At 43.9% G+C, this 23486-nt stretch overlaps 2 protein-coding genes across 4 annotated transcripts; one reads left to right on the top strand and one right to left on the bottom strand.

The window, feature by feature from the left end:
* Window positions 1-43: 43 nt before the first annotated feature.
* On the bottom strand, window positions 44-17070 carry arhgap23b (Rho GTPase activating protein 23b). Of its 3 annotated transcripts, XM_072456948.1 has the most exons (23): window positions 13607-13938; window positions 9367-9558; window positions 8259-8289; window positions 8095-8187; window positions 7774-7852; window positions 7580-7634; window positions 6347-7436; window positions 6118-6226; window positions 6004-6043; window positions 5796-5933; window positions 5398-5706; window positions 5241-5302; window positions 4887-4966; window positions 4679-4791; window positions 4329-4481; window positions 4009-4087; window positions 3479-3552; window positions 3275-3364; window positions 2993-3118; window positions 2519-2729; window positions 2350-2374; window positions 1769-1797; window positions 1426-1707 (listed from the first exon to the last, which is right to left on the bottom strand). In XM_072456948.1, exons 1-22 carry the CDS (start codon window positions 13658-13660, stop codon window positions 1776-1778), a joined length of 3225 nt encoding a protein of 1074 aa, XP_072313049.1. In that variant the 5' UTR covers window positions 13661-13938; the 3' UTR covers window positions 1426-1707; window positions 1769-1775. The 3 variants fall into 3 exon arrangements, with proteins under 3 accessions (XP_072313048.1, XP_072313047.1, XP_072313049.1); XM_072456947.1 differs by lacking the exons at window positions 2350-2374; window positions 13607-13938 and adding an exon at window positions 16870-17070 and having other exon boundaries at window positions 44-1707; XM_072456946.1 differs by lacking the exon at window positions 2350-2374 and having other exon boundaries at window positions 44-1707; window positions 13607-13937.
* Window positions 17071-21741: 4671 nt separating this feature from the next.
* On the top strand, window positions 21742-22889 carry LOC140368965 (uncharacterized). The gene is made up of 2 exons (XM_072456144.1): window positions 21742-21942; window positions 22019-22889. Exons 1-2 carry the CDS (start codon window positions 21771-21773, stop codon window positions 22639-22641), a joined length of 795 nt encoding a protein of 264 aa, XP_072312245.1. The 5' UTR covers window positions 21742-21770; the 3' UTR covers window positions 22642-22889.
* Window positions 22890-23486: the final 597 nt, after the last annotated feature.

Raw genomic sequence — 23486 nt, forward strand, 5'->3', positions numbered from 1 at the left:
CTATCATACTAAAATACTTCTAAAAAAAATAAACCCGTCAAGCCAAAGATAATAATAATTTAATATTTATACATGACATTTACATAGTACAATAGGTTAATTTCTCAAGGCTTTGTACAAGGGTTTGAAAACAGGCCCATGCACAGGGCATAGTGTTCAGACACATACAGCTCAGAACATGGAAGGAGCACTGGTCACGGGGGCTTGCATTGGCGTTGCACAGTGATTGTACAAAGGATAGAAAACGTATTTGGCATGACTTCACATAGCTGCCTCGCATCCTGACTGTCCCACATATTTAGTACATCTAAGTTACTGGCCCCAACCTTTGTGCAGAAGGCATAGGAAGGTTAACTCCACTGGGATGATCTGAGGGTTAGTCCAGACCAGAGGAGATGATGAGGAAGCTACTGTTGCATACAGGAGCCTGCATAGATCTTAGTTAGTCTTAGCTTGAAGATGTTGGTAAAATAGGTCAACTCAAGAAACATCAGATATCCTTTTTGAGAAGCTTAAACATCTTGATGTATTGTAAAATGTTTCTTTAATGTAACTTCATTAATGTTATTTCATGTTATGTGGTAATGGGCCATTATGAGCGTAAACTAGGTAAATGTCACACTCACAGGCTAGAAAGTACTGGATCACAGGATCTTTACAACATGCCTTCCTCTCAGACCTGCTGCTGGGCCCACGCTGATCAGAGCGGAGTTTACTTCAATGTAAGAGATCACAAGCTTGTGTAACGGCTTGTGCTATATGTGTAAAATTTATTTTTTTGTTTGTTTTTATTTCAAATGTATTGTGTCTAGTATAGTTTCACAAAGGACAATAATCTTAGTGTGTTGTAACTGCTCATACCACCACTGTGTGGCGACGCCATCCTTGGTTCTGCTCTCGTGGCTTTGAGAGTCTTCTAAGAACCACTGAGGACCTGGACGAGCTCGGGTCTAGCCAGGGACAAGTCCCAGTTGCCCCCCAAATGACTGGAGGCACCTGCTGAAAAGACATTGTTGCAATAGCAGATCCCTGTGGAACTCCGCTCTCATTGACCCGTATAACCTCCACCTTGTCGGTTCTCCAGCCTCTGGCTCTGTCCTCTAGTTCTAGGGTCATGGACAAAGCCCTGGTTCGAGCCGTGAGGGTTTTCTTACAACGCAACAGAACGGCTGGAGCCCTGTTGCTCGACTGGTTCACATAGAAAGTAGAGGTGTAAAGAGGAGGAATCCTGGAGCAAGATAACCAGGCTAGGTCTCCAACCTCTGCCCTGGAGGAGTGTGTGTGCGGAGCATCGTGAGGAGGCTGAAGGAGATGAAAACTGTGAGGACGGAGGACTCTGCGCCCCCTCCTCACACCTGCACTCTGCCTCAGCGACCTGGGAACCGTCAGTGCCTCTAGCGGTGCACCGTTGGTCTTTTCAAACTTTACTTTTATTTCTCTTCCCACCTCTTTTTTGTAGGAAACATCCCTCTGATCGGTGCCCTCCTGTAAGGTCTGACCCTCTTTTGGAACCTCACTCTTGGACTCAGAGCTGTCTCTCTCTCCTTCATGTTGTCTCCTCAAGGTGCTAGTTTTTACTGGCTCATGCTCCAAACGTTCCTCCAAGCTGATTCCTGGAAGATGGTGGTTTGGTGATATCTTGCGTTTGCGGGTCACAGCATAGATGAATTCCTTGGCGTTTGGGTCTTTCTTGGGACTCAAAGAAATCTGTAAAATATGTGATTGTCAAGTTACTTTTCACTTTAACTTTTCACCAAAGTTTTATTACCTTTAGTTTAAGTGAATCGATGGTGGAATCTACAAGAAAAATACAAACATATTAGATACAAGATACTATAAAATTGCTATTAATTCAATGCCAGTACATCTTTCACTCGCAGCACAGGTTGTTATGGTAAACTATTGATAGACACCAAAGCAGTTGTTATAACCATGGGTTTCAAATGCGGACCGTTGCTATGGCGATTCATAATTTCAAATCAAAATACATCTTTTAACTGGCAAAGGCCGTAAAAAGATCCTTCAAATCAGGTAGAAGTGATATCAATAAAGAGATGATCTATAAATGATGTAGCTAAATGCAGCTCTCCACTCAAGATTTACAAATGATTGTTTTGCTGTTCGATCTAAAGAAAACGTCAGTACTATTTCAGAAAAATTAAAACTAATATACTGTATCTATTATAGTAATATTGATATAGGTTTTACATGTCTATCAATATTAAATCCCATGAAACTCTGTCCATTTTGGATAAAATGGTCAGAATTCAAATTTGGCTTTAGGACAGGAAATGACAATGTAAAAAACAGTCAGGGTGGGGCACGGAATCACAAACACAGAGGTCCTACCGCAGCGGTGCCTCCACTTTTTCAGCTGCAGCGCACAGAAAAGGACACAAACCATTAAAGATACACAACTGCCTCATCTCTCTGAACACTGACTATCGTAACAGAGCAGACTGTGGTGGCTCTGTGCCAGTGTAGCTAGTCTCACAGGGGTGTCGTGGCAGAGCCTCACCTGGGCAGTCTCCGGGCCCCGCTGTGCGGCCGATGTTGCACAGCAGATGGTCAATGTTGGGCACTGGGGAAGAGTCGCTCTCGTGCTCAGGGGCCTTCACAAAAAAGAACTGTGAGTCGTCATGGACCAAATGAGAAGTAAAGGTCTGGGCTTGTTCTGTCACATGTACCTGTTCTTTGTCCAGTGGTCCATCAGAGAAGAACCAGTCACACTGAAACAAAAGCAACACTTTAACAGCCAGGATAAAGGTTTCTTCTCTTTCAATCACAGTTTTACCACAGATAGAATATCCCCAAGCTTTTTAAAAATAATTAGGGATTAAACTGGAATTAGGTTATATAAATAGGTTATGTAGAACTCACAAATCATCTTGTAAGATTAACACAATATTCAAATCTGGAATATTAAATGCATTTTTAATTGAGCTTAAATATAGCCTGTCTCAGTGTTTTTTGCACAGAGGAGGTTTCTTACGTGCAGGATCAGCGTCTCTATGATCTTGTAGCGGTCTGGCATGTGCGTCACCATGTCCATCATGTTGTCCTCGGACGTCCTGACCAGAGTGGGTCCAAACACCAGGGCGAGGTTCCGGGGTTCCATCTAAAAAGTGGTCACACACACAAATGTCAGAAATTTGCTCCCATGCATTTATTATGTCCACACAAATGCCATTCCATGTTTGTTGGGGTTAAAGACCACAGAGTAAACCATACACTGTACTACTTAACAATTGGGGTGTGACCTTTGAAGCGGTACCTTATTTTTTTCTGCGTAATCTGCCACTCTTCTCAGGTGTCCCAACAAGAACTTGAGCGTGTGAAAGTAGTAATCAGGGAGACTGAGGATCTAGAAAAAATACATCTAGATTAAATGAAGCAGACACTGAGGTGAATACACTGAGAGAGATGTAAATATGGGGTGGAGGTTATAATTGTAGTTGTAGATGTGGAGAACACTGACCAGTTTCTTCATAGTTTTGAGTCTGCTGTCTGTGTCTTCGATCCGATTGGCTTCAATGAAGAGACTGTACTTATCTAAGCACGAAACAAATTAAGACAAATCAAAGCATTCACTGGATGACAAATATATACAGTAGATACATGAAAATATTGGATGTACAGTTGTTAATGTGCATAAACCCTGTGAGACCAGTTACGAGGACGGGAATAACACAGTGTCTGATATGATGTGATGTTTTTATATTTATTTAGATATATACAAAATGTGAACTTGAACCTTGAGTGTGTCATATTACCAAGTGTATTATTATTTTCCTCTGTGACTGCATACAGCTGGCTTGTATTAATGTAGAGTAAGTGTTTGTTTGGTGTGAGCACAAATCTACAGAGCTACAATTCAGCCTAGACAAAATGTGTGCCTCATCCAGTTTAAACAGTACAAATGCGGGCCTCAGTGCATTAATCAGAGTAAAACAGAACAGAAAAACATCCACAATGTGTGTTTGAATTTGCAGTGTTTTTTGTGCCTACCATCCGTAAACAGTGGCTCTGGAAGTTTCCTGAAAAATGATTTTAGCAGGCTGCTGATGACGTTCAGGTCCTGGAACCTCTAAAACAACAGCAGGAAAGATTATGGTCACAAATGTGTTTTCATTTGACTAATTCTAAACAGCATTTCACCAAGACCAATCCCATGTACTACTGTTGTACGTGCCACAGTGGGCCCAGAGGATGCCACTGTGCTTGTGTCAGAAGCTCACATTAAAAAGCTGTGAATCATGTTTGATGTCATTCTACTGTTGGTTGTGTTGTGAGACCATTATAGATGTCTTTTGAGAAAATGGCCACACCTCGTCCCCACTGTTGATGTCCAGTCCTTTATTGAGATGCTCCTGCAGACTGGACACCAGAGCGTTGTTTCCTGGGACTCTGTAGATGCCCGTGTATTCTAAACCCATGGCCTCCACCACTGCACAACACATCTCCACAATCAGAGGCACAAACTGTAAAGAAGGAAAAAAGAGGATTTGAGTATAATGTCAAATACAGAGACAAGTATGTAAGTAAATATAAGTAAAGTGGATTTAGTGGGTAATTTAAAATCCTCCTTGGATCTGTTTACAGTTCTTGCACTTGCATACTTGCACTACTTTCATACAAACAATAGTGTAAGATGTAACTATGGGTGTTGAAGGCTCACTTTATGGTTGATGGCGGGTTGACAGTCCTCGAGCCGCACACCAAAAGCTTTTGGATTACTGCTCTTCTTGCTTTTCTTCATGAGGTTGATGCCCCATGGGCTCTTGCTGTCATCTGCAACAGTGACATGTGAGAAATCAGTAGGATGCTGGCTCTGCCACAGACCACACCCCCACCTGATGCAGAGGCTTTGCCCACCACACCTTTACCTGATCGGTTGTCTGTCTTGGACAGGAGCGAAGCAATTTGATGGCTTCTGGGAGAAGAGTCTTGCCTGTGACCGGTCAGACTGCACACACACACATGAAGTACACATTACCTAAAGTGCATGTTTTGGCTTGATGGTAGAAATTGGAGTTCCCTGATAATACCCATACAGGCCTGGGAGTCAAACCCGTGACCTTCTTACTGTGAGGTAAGAGTGCTAGCTCCGTGCTAGCAAATAGCAAATCATTTTTACATCTGGTATCTCATGACAAGTGTAAATTAATAGATCGTAAACCCACAATTTTATGACTAACAATACTAAATTCCAAATCTCGAGGCCTATGCTAGAGACTGACCTGTGTTTTCTGTAGTCATTCAGCTTCTTGTTGATCAAAGCTTGTCTGGAGAATCCAATCTCCTAAAACACAAAAATTACCATTACCAATTAGTTTAAGAGTTAGTACATATATTTATATTTTCAGCCTATACATTACACACATAACAGCTGCTCACCTCACTGTCACTCTTGCTGTTGTCACGGATGGCTTTGATCCAGCTGAGCATGTCCTCGCGGCTCTCGGCCTGCAGGAGGTATTCACAGAAGTCCTGCGTGGTGAGGCGCAGCACATGTTTGCGTTTGGTCTCACTGTAGGCGATGTCAATCAGGCAGCCGCGGACACTGATGGGAGAATGCTCATCCTGTCCTGGAACAGCCCCTGCCCCATGAAGGACTGCTTCTCTCTTGTCTTTGTAGAGGAACAGTGAGTGTGAACATAGCACTGAGAAAACACGCTTCCACGGCCGAATACTGCCCCCCACTTTCTGCAAAAGAGAGTAGTGGACATGTTTAAGCCTATGTAAAATGGCATGATTTGTATTGCTAAAATGACTTTTCATAGTGACAGTCATACCTTGCCCTTCTCACTGAGCACCTGTTTGCAGTGCAGCCAGCCCTCTTTGCGGACATCGCTGACAGCAGTAGTGCCAAGCTCAGAGGTGGAATGGCGCTTGGAGCGGGCGTCCTCCTGGGCACGCAGGCTGTCCAGAGACTACACAAACACAGTTTTCACACACTCATTCAATCCACAAGAACCATTTGGGAACATTGTTAATACTCACCCCATCCAGGAAGAAGCTCTTCACTCTTTTTGGAAGTTTTCTATACAGAAGCACAATAGTGTGTATTTGACAGTAGAAAATTTAACAACTTTAAATAGTTCACAGGTTTCTTACGAGAAGACTCGGCCTTCGTCCTTGAAGATGTTGAGCCCTTCGTCACAAGACTTGGATCTCTCTGTGGTGACGGCCAGTAAGTAGGATGAGCGGCGACTTTTCATGCTGGCTGAGCAGCACAAACAAGAAGGAACAGGTTTAGATTACCTTCATGAAAGATATTAAACGGTCAAGCCCTGAGAGTAACGGGAAGGAACGGCCTAGGACAGGCTGTACAGAGGGGACTTACCAATGAACGGGATGGAGGACAGTGAGTCGAAGGCCTGCTGTGCCAGACTGCCATTCGCCCTGTGAGCGGCTGAGGGCTTCTTTCTCAGGATGACTTCTTGCTTTAGGGGCCCAGTCCCGACTTCCTCTGCAGGAGGCAAATTAGGGGTGGAGTGGGGTCTCTGGGGTCCTTCACTGTCAGATGGACTCAAGTGATCTGTATCGTGGCTGGCGTCTCTGAAAGTTTGGGCATGTTGGGGCATATAAGTGCTATTTCTGCAAGAGGATGGGCTATAGCCACTGTAGCCAACTTCACTTGTACTTCGTGGAGTCTGCGGCTCTGCTACCTGCTGACGACCCTGTTGGCCAGTGGGTGGCGCAGGAGTAGACCATTCTCTTTGGGGCTCTGGATCTTTGTGCTGAGGAATCTGGCTGTTGGATGATACCAAAGTATTGGCTTGTTTCAGCGTTTCCACAGAGCGGCCGTAGTTGTGCTCATAGTCTGCATAGGCAGCTAACAGATTTTGGGAACATGCTCTATTCCTTGTATCAAGGACATTCCTGCCCCCTTCCAACCTATAGGCATCTTGAAATGTGGCTGTAGCCATCTGTCGGTGGTGCTGCAAGCTGTCTGTGTGCTGTGGCTCGCCAAAGCCAGGGTCCACTCCCAGTGCTATGCCCAATCCGGCCAGCCGGTCCTGGGACACACCACGGTTGCGGGGAGACAAGTGCTCTGCAGCCTGCGCCTGGCTGTGGTACCATTCAGACAGGGCTTGTCGGCACAGGGCCTCAGCCCGGGTAGAGACGGGCAGGCTACTTTTACGAGGGGGTGGCAGGGTCGCCGAGGCAATGGCCGCATGGTGATTTGTGAAGTGAAACTCCAAAGCGTTGAGAGTTGAGGAAGAGCGGATCCTGTTTGAGCTTGGCACATAGTCCTGACCAGTGTCTGAGTTGTCCAGGGGAGATAAGGCTGCCCGACAGGGACAGTTGTCTAATGTGCTGAGGGGGCGAGGCCTGGAGCAGGAGTCACAAAGTGGTGGGGGTCCAGGCTGGATGTGCGGATCTCTACTTTGTGGATGATTTCTCCTGAGACAGGCGTCCTGGGAACAAGCCTGCAGAGAGGCAGCATTAGTATGTGTATTCAATCAAAGTGTAGGTACCAAACAGTATATAGTATATATTACTATCACTAACATGGCAACTATTGTGTGTCTGTTGTGTGTGTATTGCTCACAGAGGACCTCCTCACACTTACCAGCTGTAGAACATCATGGTCTTTGGACACAATGGACAGCTCCAGAATACTGTCACTGCAACAGAAAAAACACTGCTACATTCAGTGTACACCTAAAAGCTAAAGAATTATATGGGTCACTGACCACTGACCCCCTCTTTTTATACTCTTGTATAATTCATGTATAATTAATTTTGTATGTGGTTGGAATCTACCTGTTCTGGATGAGTGCAATGACTTGCGAGTAAGTTTTTCCCAAAATACTCTCTCCATTGACTTTAACCAGGCGGTCCCCTAAAAATGAATCAGAAAAGGTTTATTACCATTGCTAATGAACAGAATTCACAAACATAGGAACTTGCTTTGGTGATACGGTGCAACATAAAACAAATAACAATGACAAAACAACCTATATAAAAGAAAAAAGAAAAACAATTTGAATCTGCTAAGGGATGAAAATAATATAAAAATAGGCTTTCTATGCACACAAAATGTAATCATAAACTATACGTATAATGCTGCTTCAGTCCTTTTACCTGAGCACAGTCCTGCCATCTGAGCTGGACCATTCTCCCGAACACTCTTCACAAAGATGGTGTCCATGGGCTCCAGTCGTGAGTGCGCACATCCTGCAAAATGTCCCAATGATTACTATTTAAACATTCCTCATCAGTTATCCAGTATCAGCAAAAACCCTGACCTTTCCCAGATGTGTTTCCATTCTCCTTGTCCTGTCCAGACAAACAGATGACCACATGTCAATGTTACTTATTTTGTACAGACCTAGATAATACTATACTAAATATAATAATGCATACCACTTATATAGCGCTTTTCAGGACACTCAAAGACACGTCACTAGTTTTATTCATTCACTCCACACTTAGGGGATAAGCTACTGTTGTAGCGACAGCTGCACCGATGGTCAGGAGTTTAGGTGCTGATGTCTACTTAATGAGCAATTTCTACCTCAAAGTACTTCATTCATTCATTCATTTTATTTATTTATACAGAGAAACCCCAATGATTTTTTTTTTTTTCATGGGTCCCTGTTAAAACACAACACAAAATAAACCACAAACAAACACAGGATACTAAAACACAAATAAAACATTCAATAAAATTAACCAATACATAAAAACACATTTATATACACAATATGAGAAATTATATATTATATAAAACAAGTGCATCTGCACTGCGGGTCGTCCTTGACCAGTTCCACATGGAGGGAGCAAAGTTGCTGAAAGCCTTTTTTCCTGCCTCTGTGTTGACACGATGGGATTGTAAGATAAAAGTGTCCTGAGACCTCAAACGGTGAATACTTGAAGTGATGTGCAATAAACTAATAAATAAATGAAGAAATAATCAGGCAAAATGCCAACTAGGGCCTTATACACAAACAAAAGGCAGTGCTGTTCTCGTCTTGCATCCAATGATTGCCATTCTACTTTAGAATCTAATTCACAGTGATGACTTCTGTTTCCTTCTCCTGTAATGAACCTTAGAGCTGAACCCTGAAAGGTTTTTACACTGTTACTGTCTAATCTAGAACTGAAAGAAATGTAGCCTGGATTAACTGTTTTCTACAATTAAGAGGAAAATGTTTTATTGCTAAAGAAGAATGACAATCTAGCTTTAGGATTATTTGTCAGCTCTTATATGTGTTTGTTGAGGGAGAGTTTATCATCAATCCAGATCCCCAAGCATTATATAATATAGTATTTATATAATATAGTTCATAATGTAAAGTTTGTATAGTATTGACCCTATAACCTTTGTTTAACCCCCTTCAGAGCAGTGTGTACCTTGAGAGAGTGGAACGACGTCTCTGGTGGATAGACAATGAAATGGCGCAGCGTGAAGCCAAAGCCCTGGGAGTTTTTCTGGAGCACAATGGTCCTGGGTCCCCGCCATGAAAACCCCTCCACCTCTCCTGACGACAGAGGACGGCGACGATTCTTATTGGACAATGTAATTCCATCCCTCTCCCTCTTAATCTGTGTGGAAAGAAAAGAAGAAGAAAGAAGGAAATGGGTGTAGGCCAGATGCAAGCAGAATTCCACCGATGCCAAGCGTTTGACTCAAAAGAACATTGTCTCTTCAGTTCATGACCAACAATGATGGAATTCAAAATGTGATGCTTATTAATAACAACAGAAACGAGAACTCATAATCAGTTTTTTGTTGTGAAACTTTGGCAGGTCAGAGAGTGCAGAGAACTGCTAAAAGCTGAGCTGAACCCAAGAAAATATCTATGAAAGTTTGAAACAAGTTCATTGATTCATTAAAACAAATCAATTATTGAGATGATAATAATCTTATTTAGTAATTGAATAATAATTATCTACTCTACAAAGAAACTCCTAAATAAGCCCTGTGCTGAAATAAGAGGTTTTATAACTCATAAATAACACATTTACATACATTTACATTTTGTGCTTTTGATTAAAAAGAAATTGTGTCGGTAAATAAATATACTCCATTTGGAAGTCGTCAAGCAACATCATTTTAGCTTGATCTGGGTCAAATTTCGTAAAAATTCACAAGCCTTTTACTATCCAAACAATGACAGTATAATTGATAAATTAATCATTTAGCAAAATCGTTGTTAGCTGCAGCTCTATTATGTACAGTCCTGAGTAAAAAAAAGAGCAGTAAACAATGCACACAAATCCATGCATAGCTAAAATAACAGGAAGTGTCTTTGTGCCCATTAAGCGCAGCTTGAAGGGCTCTTTTAAGAGCTTTGGTTTCTAGTTCACTCTGGGCCGTGGTGATGTGTTGTGCACTCAGAAAAACAAATATGTACTGAAGTGCCACTATAAAAAGGCACACACATCTGCAACCACCAGGGCTCAGAGCTGCAGGGCTTTTATTTAGATGCAATGTTCACAGTAGCTACAAAGATACAGGATGGGGCTAGAACAGTGTTTACCAGAGAAAAGTCAAACAACACCAATACCTTTCTACCTCTGAGCACAAGACAATAATCATCTATAACTGAATCACTTATACTCACTATAACTGAAAAAGAGACCAAGATTTGGGACTGTTCCCAAAGAGAGCTGCACAAACATGTTCTGAAATACATTTGTTGTCGTTCATATTTCAGTCTTTTGTCAATTCACCTAGAACAGAATCTGATTATAATTATTATTATTATCATGACATAATAATAATCGCAATCAGAATATTTTTCCCATATCATTCATCTATGATGCAAGGAAAAACTGTGTTGGCATAAATTTTAAATCATTATTCATAGCCCTCACCCCTGTCATGTGATAACGCTGTAGGAGTCTCCGAGACCCCTGTAATTGAGGCGATGTTACAGGGGTGGCTTCAGAAACTGGTGCGGTGCTCAGAGAAGCCAGCCAAATGCAGCGTGGCTCCACATCACTACAGTCCACCCCCACTGAGCACTGGAAGCTCCACTGTGGGTCCAAAGGAGCCAGGTCACCCCCCAGCATAGCACCTGCGCACTCACACCCGGCTGCACAAGTGCACACTCACATGCCGACTCTGCACTCGCATACCACTCTGGACACTTTCACGTGCATCTGGACAAATTAATGCCATCCTTAAGTGTTATAATCAGAGGTTATGAGTTGAACTCCGACAGATCCTGCAGTTAAAGTGCAAAACAGCTGTCTGAGTAAAAACATCAGCTCCTTATCCACTGAGATCTTTTATTTCTGACTTGGTTCTGTCATGAAGACCAGACATGGCCAGGCAAAACGTTCATTTGATTGTTCCTCAAGAAAAAACATTTCAAAACATCTTTCCGCTTTGTTGCATTAACCCACAGCAGTCTTGAGAAATCCACCATGTACTGATGCAACACGCAAATAACAAATCACTCTTTAAGCCATGATATTTCCAGTCCAGCGAGTGGTGCGTCCTTTGTGTCCACAACACTCCAATGAGTGTGTTGAGTCTTCACACACCACCGACATGAGTCAGTGGCGCTGCCCCTGGATGATGCTGTTATCAGTAGGAGGCTGTGGATGGGCTGCTACAGAAAACCGTCCTGGTGCTTCTTTTGTAATGTTGGAAAGCATGCTCCGTCTCCCTGAGGTCTCTGTGCTGACATCTCCTTCTCTCTGTTGCTTGTTTCATTGCTCACTCTGTTCTGTTCTCTCCAGAGCAGCGCCTGTCACCTTCACTTACGCTCAGCCAAATGCCACGGCTGAGGGACGTTCTCCACTCTATCACACTACCCACTACAAAACATTGGTCCATCAGTATAACAATAATTAAAAAAAACAACAACTTTGCACTGTTGTCCGTTCACTACAAAGAGGCGAAGGAAAAAAACGACTGTTATTCTCTGCTGCTGCACAAATTCTGTGCATAGATGCTGTGTTGGGGTAAAAATAAATGCACTGACTCTTCCTTCTCTCTGTGCCTGTGCTCAGGGCCACCACATGACCACTGCGTACAACAGTGTCATGTCATCAAACAGCACTGGTTTTAACTAAACCAACTGTTTATTTTTGTGTGATGTGGAACCTTTAACTAATGCATTTAGTTAATTTAAAACAATTTAAAACAATTTCAACAACAGGTTCGAAAGCAGTGGTAAATCTACGTCCTTTATTCTCTAATGTATTACATCTCCAAGCAGTTACTATTTGGATTGGTACACATGGGTATGTGCACTAATCCTGCTTCTGCCGAGCCCAGAGCATAATTGTTACATTAAAAATGCAATTATAAGCAAATAGACGTCACAGACCCTCCAGCCGTCAGATGTGACAGATTATTTAACATATGTTGATGCTGAGAAAAAGGGAGAGAATGACCTATTTTTAGTCAGCTGTGAAGATGGAGCTAAAAATATGCCCAGCCTCAGTGCATTCTGCCACGCTCTGGTGAACAGCAATGAGTCCAGATCTTCTTTTGGCAAAGACGAGTCTGAGCAAAAGCAGATAGATGCCAACAACATAGAATAACAACTAAAGCATTAACAAACAAACAAAACGCCACAGCTCTTCTGACAGAGGGCCAGAATAATGTACTCCAACCAAAGAATACTCATGCTTCATAAGATGTATTACAACAGAATATTGAAGAAATACTGGGCCTGAACCTAATATTAGTAAAACAGTCCCAAGTGGGACAGCCATTTTGTCCCCTCCATCATCAAACTTCATAACTTCCTAGTGGTCTGCACTGTCCATGTCATAGCTAGTTCTCAAGACTAACAGTGAACATGAACATGTGGCAACAATAATCCAGTCATTACAGTGGCATAACAACAACATAAGTCCATGTGTACAATGCCTACACATCCTGTCCCTGTTTATGATTAAATGTGGTTGAAATGTGTTGATGTTGAAAGAGATGCTGCAAGTCCCTGGTGCAGTCGTACCACCAGAGCCACCTGAGCACACTTTTCTCTCATGAGTAGAAACACAGCCCTCTCAGAGCCCCAGCAGCAGTGGGTGTGTGGGAGATGTGCTGAGATGTGTGCTCCATAATAGTCACTCTGTGAGGAGTGCGTGTGGGCTGCAGTTTGGAGGTCCATGCATTCCAGGCTGAATTCTCATTGTCTGAGTTCCCTGTGCCTACTCAGCCGCGCCCCTCTGCCACCACAGTGAGCACTGGTTCTGCCATGGTCCCAGATCCTGCAGAAGTCTTGCCCTGATGTGAGGAATGTAACCATCATTGTGTGGGCTCCAGGACACGCCTTTCCCAACATAGCTCTACAGCACTTCTGAGGATGTGTCTTTTGCTTTCAATGAAATAATATAATAAAGAAAATATTGTATGACATAATATGGTACGATGTATAAACGTATTATAATTAGAATGAGGTGAATATCCCTGCGCGCCAGCTCATCACTAAAGAAAGCACCGCACTTGTTGGCACTTCACTTTGCCAACACTTTCCATAAAACAGTTTAAAAAGCCTGCCCTGTTGTTGTGGTGTTGTTTAGAGAAAACAAGTCTAAACATGAGTATGAGTTGATTTGATGTGGACCTGGTCTAAATGCTGGAGGAGAAATCATCCCCTGTGCGCGCGTCGTTCTCTTGACTTACTTCAGAGACGGGTGGGATCCCAACGAGACAGAAAACAACTCCATCTCCACTCATTGGACTCGCAGCAGTAGAGCAAACACACAAGTCCTTCAAAAGAACCGGAGCATTGCAACAAAGGCTGGACGTCCTGGCTGTGGAGGTTCGCGTGGACCGCTCTGCGCGCCGCTTACGTCCTTTACCTCCCGCGACGTGCCGCGTCAGTGCGCGTCTCAACCGCGTCACGTAATTACGCTGTTGTCAGAGCTTGGACACTTTTGTGATATTGTGCGTCCATCTGGTGGAGAAGCCCAACCACAGGACCAGATGCTTCTATGATTTGCTCCGTTACTTACGCGCGCGCGCACAGTCCGCTGCTCTGTGATGCCTCTGTTCCAAGAGCCACAGTCACGTGACCCGCGTGTTTTTGGAGGACAGTGATAACACAGAGCAGACCTTTATTGAATTAATCCGTCTGTGATGATCCCCCAGCAGGGAGCCTCACTCCCCAAACACAGTGGGTCCCAACCTCTTTTGTCTCGAGTGGGCGACACCCGGAGAAACCCCCTGAACTCACCTTTACTGTAGCGGCCTTATTATCAGTTAATACTGCTAGCCTACGTTTTCTTGTTTAACTATATTGGCGTCCAAAATGTTCTAAAGGATTTAAAATATTTTACAAAGAACATTTTATTCAAATAGCCATTCAATTACCCTTTCTTGTTAAATCTGTTTTGTTTTGTGTTTCAGCCCCTCGCGTACCCCAGGGCCCCGAACCCCCTGGTTTGGATTCGGGAAATGCTCTGTCCTGACAACACGAAGTGGCATCAGAAAGCCAAAAGAACAGAGCATTTCAGCCGAACCAACAATAGGATACATTAGTTCTGGAGCTGTGGTGGAGAGTGTCAGTGGAAAATGGTGTGTGCTGCAAAAGGGACTTGCGTTGTGTTCGTTTAGAGTGGAATCTTTGATTTTTGGATTTAAAGTCTTAAACTGTCAAACATCTGTCGGCTCCACCAGAAAGAGCATGTGCTGGATGTGGGGGAGGCCACATTCACCCTTCTATTTACGGCAGCACAGAGATTTGTCTAATCCATAATCTTCTGGGCCCTGCAGAGACACAATCGGACACTAGGGAGTGCTGCACAGACCAATGTCAAGAAAGCAACTTTCATTTTCCTCTCTACACACTGAAAATGATGATGTTCCACTAACCATAACCCAGGTTTTCTCTGTTGTCTTGGTGGGGGAAGAAGTACATGTTTGCACTGAGTTGTAGGTTAGGTGTAGGTTTAGGACGAGCTCACTCCAAGGCCAGTGGAACAGAGTGCGGACGTGGAGTGTTTGTCACAGTTCAGCTTCAGCACAGTCCCCAGAGTGTTACACAACTGCCCACATGTTCACACAGCACTGCACTACAATGCTCAGGAGCCCGAGACCCAAACTGACTCAGAGCTGGGGCCTAGGCTAAACTGTCCTATTTAAAGCTCAAATAAGCAGAGCAGAAAATGGCACATACATCTCTCCAGAGCTGCACATGGGGCAGAATGTGATGATGTCACAAAATGTTCACTACAATTAGCTGCTCTGAAGGATTCTGAAAACCAGAGAAGATACATATGAACACCACTCTTTGTCAAGTCTGAGGGTTTGTGCTTAGTTTAAAGAAATAAAAAAGAATTGACTACTCAACTCTGGTTTCACAAACATGTAATGATTTCATGATTTTAAAATGCCACTGACTTGCTGAGCCTTTTCTGATCTGATTCAACTACAAGAAAGAAACCAGAAGCAAACTAGTTCTTCCACATGGCTCATACATCAGAATAAGAAACGACAGACTATACCGCTCCCTTCTTAAATACAGAAGTATATTCTGATCCACTGCTATCACAGAGGGACACAACTCCTTTAGTTGTAATAAAAGAAAAAGAACCAGCACCACCATTCACCACTTGTGCAGCTGTGCATTATACACTTACTTCTCTATGGAGAGAATGGCAGCAGCCCTCGTCCTTTATAAATGCACATAGAACACAAACCACCAAGAAGCAAGACATCACACACAGAGATCACACTGAAACCTTCACCCACTCTGCTGCTGTTCTTATTTAGTAGACACTGAATATGAATAATAACACCTGGCACTTGGGCCCTACAGCTAAATACGGCTTAATCTGACAAAACAACATAGAACAGTTTTACAATTAAACAATATAATGTCATTTGTTTGTTTTCTGTTATTGTTGGGTTTTCTTTGCGCAACATGAACTCTCCTTACTTTGTCTGTCATACATTTAGAGTTTGTACAAAAATATGTTTGAACAAATTGATGTCCAAAGATAAACCATAATATTGGGTTTATTGGGTAATACAGTATTGGGTTTTTGCTTTAAGGTCTATTTTTCCTCTCAGAGCCTAAATTGTAGACAAATTCAAGATACTATGATGTAATGAATAATAGAATAAAACTATAAATTGCGGTGTGTTTACATGAAAAATATATATTCCAAAGAACAATCCACATGTGAATGGCTGTTGGTCGACTAAAGACATTCAGACATTAATCAACTAAAAGGAGGTGTGGTATGGCACAGAGGCTTGTGAAAAGATTATGTATACAGAGAAGTACAATAAACGGCATCTTCATAAGTGCAGATAAACCTGTCACTCACCCCATGCTTTCTCTTTTCTGCAGTTGTACACATAAATCCTTATAATCATAATACAATGATTAATGGACAGAAAGGTTGTCCATGATAAATCAACTAAACAACTATGGGACAACAGCCCTATAAATGTGGAAGTTAATAATTACTGCTGATGATTCTGGTGATGTGGTCCAAGATCTCACTCTACAACACTAACAACATTCTTTTTGTTTACCTGGCCTCTCGTCTGTAGAATGAAACCCTATTGAATCTCTAAATGGTGACAGGGGGAAATAAGCAGAGGAAAAGGGGACAGAGAAGAGTGTTCAAAACATTACATGGTGAGTGTGTGTCGAACTAGGATAAATCCATGGGCAGAATTGTGTCTCTAAAAAGTAATAGACCCTCCACCCCTTTTTAGTGTGGCAGGATATCCTCTCATTCACCAGCTTTGCCACAAAGAACCCCTTCAGTCACATAATACAGAGCTCACTGCCTCCCTGCTGCTACACAACTGACAACAAAACATTTACACACTAAAGATGTTTAGACATAAAAGAATCCATGTCCCGCAGGGCCCAGCTCTGATCTGTGCTCCCTCAGTACTGAGAACATGAAGTGATGAGAGTGTGTCACCTGCTTCATGATGCTCAGGACCAGTGCATGGCTCCTCTGTCCCAGCCCGGCTCCTGGTGCTCTCCCGGCTCTTTCGTGTTTGTCTCTCCTCGTTCCGATGCTGGGCTTGTTGTGTTGAGCTCGTGTGCTGAATGAACGTGAGCCTGCCCTAATCTGCTCTGTGGGCTGTACGCAGCATTAGAGCCAGAGCGGAGGGAGGATCAGAGGTGGTCATGTGACCCGCAGTAGTACAATCAGCAGCTGTCGTTTCCACAGTGAGCCTCCTGCCTCCTGATCCAGGAGGTTCACTGACTCCTCTAAACCCCCAGCCTGGCTGAAATAAGGAGGAACAAAAGAGAGGTGCTTTCAGAATCAGAATCAGAAAAAGGTTTATTGCCATTGTCAGTGAACAAAAAATGACAAACTAGGAACTTGCTTGTCTGGGAATCTTGACTCCAGGTACTGTAACGCTCAGTGCTGACAAACCTCAGGGTCTTGGGAGCTCTAGATCGGAGATGGGTCCCCAGGTGCTTCACTGCGATGTTCCATTGGTCTGGATGAAAAGGGTGAATTTCCCAAAGGGAACAATAAAGTATTAACCTTCACTGTCTGCGTGCTACAATGGCCTCACACTGAGCTTCTGTGCCTCATTACACTGTGATAAATGTTCATCTGTGTTACATCTCCTCATAGAGCTCAATGGAGCATGTTCAGCAAATAGATGACATGGTCCTTCACATATTTATTTTCAAATTTAAAACATTGGTGGCTCAGCAATCAACTTCTTCATTGAGAGGCCTCCCCCGGGACAGAGGAGGGAAAGTATGGCTCAAAAGAGAAGTCACAGGCCTGTATGACCATAGGCGTGGTCACAGTGCTGGATGTGGGTGGTGATAGCTCTTCCTGTTGTTGCGGCTCCACAGGATGTCCTTTTCCTCATTCCTTTAAGTGAATGCTCACCTCATGTACAGGCTAAATGTTTCAAACATACATTGTTTTTATGTTTTCAGTTTAAACAATCATTTAACAAACAGTTCTTAACAGGTATTAATATTCTCCATACTAATGTGCAATTTATATGGGTGGTGGACCTTGTTGTTTACTGTATGGTTGCTAGGTTAAGGCTGTGGAATTATCTATGTCATATTTGCTGGCCATGTCCAACCAGGAAGTATTATAAATGTCTCCAAAATTGACAAGCAGGGAAGAAATAAGCAAACTGTTGTGTAAAATCTTAAATATAACCATGTTCACTACGTTATAGTGAAATGTGTAGTCAAACCACTGAAATGTGTAGTCATATGCACTTTAAGTTTTTATTAAGTTATGTTTGCAAAAAAAAAGTTCACCTAACGAAATGATCTTTATATCTTCAGGGAAAAGGAAAATGGAAAGTATAATACATTTGTGTCCTGTATCCCCCATTGTCTGATCACATGACTCAGTGACCGGAGCTGTTCAATCCCTTACAACCGGTGCATTCTGTTGTGTCCATGAGCAAAACACTTCACCTGCATTGCCAATGAGGTGGCTGGAATGAAAAATGTGATAATAAGCAATGTTACTATGTCAAAGGTGCTAGAGACCCATGTGAAGGATTAGAATAATATAAATCAATCAAAATGAAAAATAGATGGACTCTCTAATCAAAGCAATCAATTTGCAATTCCATATTCTTTAAGACTTTATTAGACATTTTATACAACACTGCTAATATGTTTTTGTCATTTCATAGTGCACTATGTAGCTTTGTAACTCTATGGAGATGTTGTTGCTTTGCCTGGAAAGTTCCACAGTATGGCATAATTTATCTAGCATTATTAAATGTCAAGCGTATTACTGCTCAAAACTACACTAGTGATAAGCCAGTAGCTGATTAATTGTTCATACCTCTGTAATTACTGGACCGAGCCACATGAAACAAAAACAGACACACTTCTTTGGAAAGGTGAGTCATTTTTCAAGACATGATTGTTGTCATACGATTAATATAACAAGTTTGTGGAGCCAAACAGTAACAAATATTGAGATGGTTCAACATATGCACATTTCTATTTTGGATACTTCAAAAACAGTAAATCTCCCATAGAGTAAGAGGCCGCTGCCCACCATCTGAGATTATGACATCATCAAATTCAAAACATGTCAGCTGGACCGCCCTCTGAATGTCCTTCAAAATACTGTACATAAACAGGGCTAAACTCGGACATTTTAGATTAAAGATTAAAACAACTTGCACTTTTACATTTCAAAGTGTCCTACGAAGGATTTGATAGAGATCAAATATATAAGACATATTGTTTTTTTGTAAATATTCCACTGTAAATATCGGATAAATCGTTAATTCTGTTATATTTCAGATTATTTCTGTGCGTGACATAAAACAGTTCTCTTCAAAAAAAAAAAACGCTATTTCCTTTAAAATTTACTTAAACCTTTTAGACATGATTTAAGGATCTCCCCCAAGAGTCTCCCCCAAGAGTCTCCCCCAAGAGTCTCCCCCAAGAGTCTCCCCCATGAGTCTCCCCCGATATTATAATAGATCCATGAGTCTCCCCCATGAGTCTCCCCCATGAGTCTCCCTCATGAGTCTCCCCCAAGAGTCTCCCCCATGGATCTCCCTCATGAGTCTCCCCCAAGAGTCTCCCCCATGGATCTCCCTCATGAGTCTCCCCCATGAGTCTCCCCCATGAGTCTCCCTCATGAGTCTCCCCCAAGAGTCTCCCCCATGGATCTCCCTCATGAGTCTCCCCCAAGAGTCTCCCCCATGGATCTCCCTCATGAGTCTCCCTCATGAGTCTCCCCCATGAGTCTCCCCCATGAGTCTCCCCCATGAGTCTCCCTCATGAGTCTCCCCCAAGAGTCTCCCCCAAGAGTCTCCCCCAAGAGTCTCCCCCAAGAGTCTCCCCCAAGAGTCTCCCCCATGAGTCTCCCCCGATATTATAATAGATCCATGAGTCTCCCCCATGAGTCTCCCCCATGAGTCTCCCTCATGAGTCTCCCCCAAGAGTCTCCCCCATGGATCTCCCTCATGAGTCTCCCCCAAGAGTCTCCCCCATGGATCTCCCTCATGAGTCTCCCTCATGAGTCTCCCCCATGAGTCTCCCCCATGAGTCTCCCCCATGAGTCTCCCTCATGAGTCTCCCTCATGAGTCTCCCCCAAGAGTCTCCCCCATGGATCTCCCTCATGAGTCTCCCCCAAGAGTCTCCCCCATGGATCTCCCTCATGAGTCTCCCTCATGAGTCTCCCCCATGAGTCTCCCCCATGAGTCTCCCCCATGAGTCTCCCTCATGAGTCTCCCCCATGAGTCTCCCCCATGAGTCTCCCCCATGAGTCTCCCTCATGAGTCTCCCTCATGAGTCTCCCCCATGAGTCTCCCCCATGAGTCTCCCTCATGAGTCTCCCCCATGAGTCTCCCCCATGAGTCTCCCTCATGAGTCTCCCTCATGAGTCTCCGTCTCCCTCATGAGTCTCCCTCATGAGTCTCCCCCATGAGTCTCCCCCATGAGTCTCCCTCATGAGTCTCCCTCATGAGTCTCCGTCTCCCTCATGAGTCTCCCTCATGAGTCTCCGTCTCCCTCATGAGTCTCCCTCATGAGTCTCCCCCAAGAGTCTCCCTCATGAGTCTCCCTCATGAGTCTCCCCCATGAGTCTCCCTCATGGATCTCCCTCATGGATCTCCCCCATGAGTCTCCCCCATGAGTCTCCCTCATGAGTCTCCCTCATGAGTCTCTGTCTCCCTCATGGATCTCCCTCATGGATCTCCCCCATGGATCTCCCTCATGGATCTCCCCCATGAGTCTCCCCCATGAGTCTCCCTCATGAGTCTCCCTCATGAGTCTCCCTCATGAGTCTCCGTCTCCCTCATGAGTCTCCCTCATGAGTCTCCCCCATGAGTCTCCCCCATGAGTCTCCCTCATGAGTCTCCGTCTCCCTCATGAGTCTCCCTCATGAGTCTCCGTCTCCCTCATGAGTCTCCCTCATGAGTCTCCGTCTCCCTCATGAGTCTCCCTCATGAGTCTCCCCCAAGAGTCTCCCTCATGAGTCTCCCTCATGAGTCTCCCTCATGAGTCTCCCTCATGGATCTCCCTCATGAGTCTCCCTCATGAGTCTCCCCCATGAGTCTCCCCCATGAGTCTCCCTCATGAGTCTCCCTCATGAGTCTCCCTCATGGATCTCCCTCATGAGTCTCCCTCATGAGTCTCCCTCATGAGTCTCCGTCTCCCTCATGGATCTCCCTCATGGATCTCCCTCATGAGTCCCCCTCATGAGTCTCCCTCATGAGTCTCCCTCATGAGTCTCCGTCTCCCTCATGAGTCTCCCCGATTAGGTTCTCCTCTTTCCAGTGGAGGGCAGCAATGCACCGAACATGCCTCATCTGTCGGAAATCACGAAGAAGAGCGCTGTCTTTGTTGTCGCTAAATCGCAATGGATCTATAATAAAAACTGTGACTGTCGACTCGATCCTCCGCGGAGCATCAGCCGAGCATCTGCCGAGCATCAGCCCGCACTGCTCGGTCTGTCGAGACCCAGGACGAGACCCAGGACGAGACCCAGGACGAGACCCAGGACGAGACCCAGGACGAGACCCAGGACGAGAGAGTGGACGTGGAGCTCACCTGAGGATCACAGGCTGAGCGTAAGGATTCCGACTGGAGCTTTTCTTGTGAAACAAAATCACGCTTCACATTTGTTGTGAATGTTCATCGGAAGTTGCTCTATTTTTGCCCATGTGTGCTGATCACTTTTCCCCGTACAGTAGCCCCCATAAGTGCTACTTTTACCCAGAATATTTATATTAAAAACCAACACACCGGTAATCTCATTTTAAATCATAGGCTAAAGTTTTGATTGAGGTTCTGGTACAGATTTTTCCTCTGTTTTGCAGGCTAGTCCACTGTTCAATATCAGACTTTGCAGGATGAGTAGTGCAGTGAAGATGGAGGTGCTCCGGGCTCTGGTCACTGAGTGTCTGTCCGCAGCAGCAGAGGAGATCCTACGCCTGGTGCACAGAACCCTGTTGCTGGATGGACAGACCTGTACCAAGTGGGTGGTGAATGAACAGCACCGGCAACTGGATGCTGCACACACAGGTAATAATCATGTAATTTGTAGTAACCCCATCCGTTTGTCTCATATGAGGAAATAATAGTTCTAAATGTTCTTCAGATCTGGAGCCCCTGGAGCCTCCGTCCAATGTGGACGATCTGAAAGTGTGTTGGGAGGTCGACATAGAAAACCAGATTGAAACTGATGCACAAGAAAAAGAAGGGAATATAAGCCTCTCCAAGTTCCACAGAATCATCGACGCACCCACAGACTGTAGAGACTGGACTGATGAGCTCAGTTCTCCTGGGGCTGCAGCCTGTGACTCTCCACAGCCATTGTGTCTCTTCAGAGTCCAGCCAGTCTCCCCAAAAGCTCCCAGAAAACCCAAAACAGCTCGTTGTGCAGGGTTCAACCAGCCATCGAGACAAAATCTACCTAAAAACATTAGCCAGAGTAAAGCAGGCAAGGAGCCGAAGCCCTTCAAGTGTCCCTACTGCTCCAGGGCCTTCTCCCTGACCAAGACTCTTATCCGGCACATGAAGGTGCATGCCGAGTCGTACCAGTGCAGCGTGTGTGGGAAGTGCTTCTGTCAGAAGTCTCACCTGGTGAGCCACACGCGGGTGCACACTGGAGAACGGCCTTTCCACTGCCAGCTGTGCCCCGAGACTTTCTCACACAAGAGGAGCATGGCCAAGCATATGAACAAGTGCCATTTAGTTGGCTGTGAGTCTTTAATCAATTAAACAGTTGATTGGCCAATTTTATTAGTTGCCTAAATATTTTTGTAGGTATTTACATGAATGACAGCAGAAGGGAGAAGGCATGGATTGAGTTATTTGGTAAAGGTGAACTCTGTATTCAATTTTAAAAGATTTAAAGTGCATTTGTTTTAGTTAAGAACATTTCTACACCTGTTTTACATGATTCAGCTACTGCCAATATCTTTCACCTGAAGCAGTTTAATAACGAGTTTAGCAATTGAACATAATATTTGGAACTCTAAGTGATTGGGAATAATATGGGATAAAGTCGTGTTACTCCAGATAAGAAAACATTTATTGGTCATTGACATACAGTGAATATAAAAAGTCTACACACCTGTTAAAATGCCAGGTTGAAAAAAATAAAATCCTTTGGGGAGTGGAAAAATAATCTAAAATATTGTAACTGGGGATGTGGTTGTGTTCAGAAACAACCAATCACATACTTCACATACATCACAAACTCATGTTAAATAGGAATCAATACACTCCTGCCATCATTTAAATTGCCTCTGATTAACCCCTGATAAAGTTTAGCTGTCCTAGTAGGCTTTTCCTGACATTTTCGCATCTTACGGACAAAGCAGTGGTCCACAGAGAGCTTCCAAAGAGTGAAGTGAAGAGTCATCCGCGAGTGAAGGAAATATTGCACAACTGTGACATTATCAAGAATCGGACATCCTTCCAAAATTGGAACAGACGAGAAGGAAACTTGTCAGGGAAGCTGCCAAGAGGCCTACAGGAATTTCTGGAAAGTACTGGCTGTGTAACTATTTCCTGTATTCTTCATACGTCTGGGCTATGGGGTAGCGTTTTCTTACAAAGAA

This window comes from Eucyclogobius newberryi, unplaced genomic scaffold (assembly GCF_026437365.1).
Source record: "Eucyclogobius newberryi isolate DKJ021-1_F unplaced genomic scaffold, fEucNew1.0.hap1 SCAF_20, whole genome shotgun sequence".
NCBI lineage: Eukaryota > Metazoa > Chordata > Actinopteri > Gobiiformes > Gobiidae > Eucyclogobius > Eucyclogobius newberryi.

What these genes read in the sequence shown, in the direction of transcription:
- arhgap23b (XM_072456946.1), bottom strand. Translation starts at nt 13,660, where the DNA reads ATGAGTGGAGATGGAGTTGTTTTCTGTCTCGTTGGGATCCCACCCGTC. An exon ending in GGATCCCACCCGTCTCTGAA is followed by an intron (nt 9,559 to 13,606) that starts GTAAGTCAAGAG and finishes CTTTCCACACAG; the next exon opens with ATTAAGAGGGAGAGGGATGG. An exon ending in GGGGCCCGGAGACTGCCCAG is followed by an intron (nt 1,798 to 2,518) that starts GTGAGGCTCTGC and finishes TTTTTCTTGTAG; the next exon opens with ATTCCACCATCGATTCACTT.
- LOC140368965 (XM_072456144.1), top strand. Translation starts at nt 21,771, where the DNA reads ATGAGTAGTGCAGTGAAGATGGAGGTGCTCCGGGCTCTGGTCACTGAG. An exon ending in ACTGGATGCTGCACACACAG is followed by an intron (nt 21,943 to 22,018) that starts GTAATAATCATG and finishes AATGTTCTTCAG; the next exon opens with ATCTGGAGCCCCTGGAGCCT.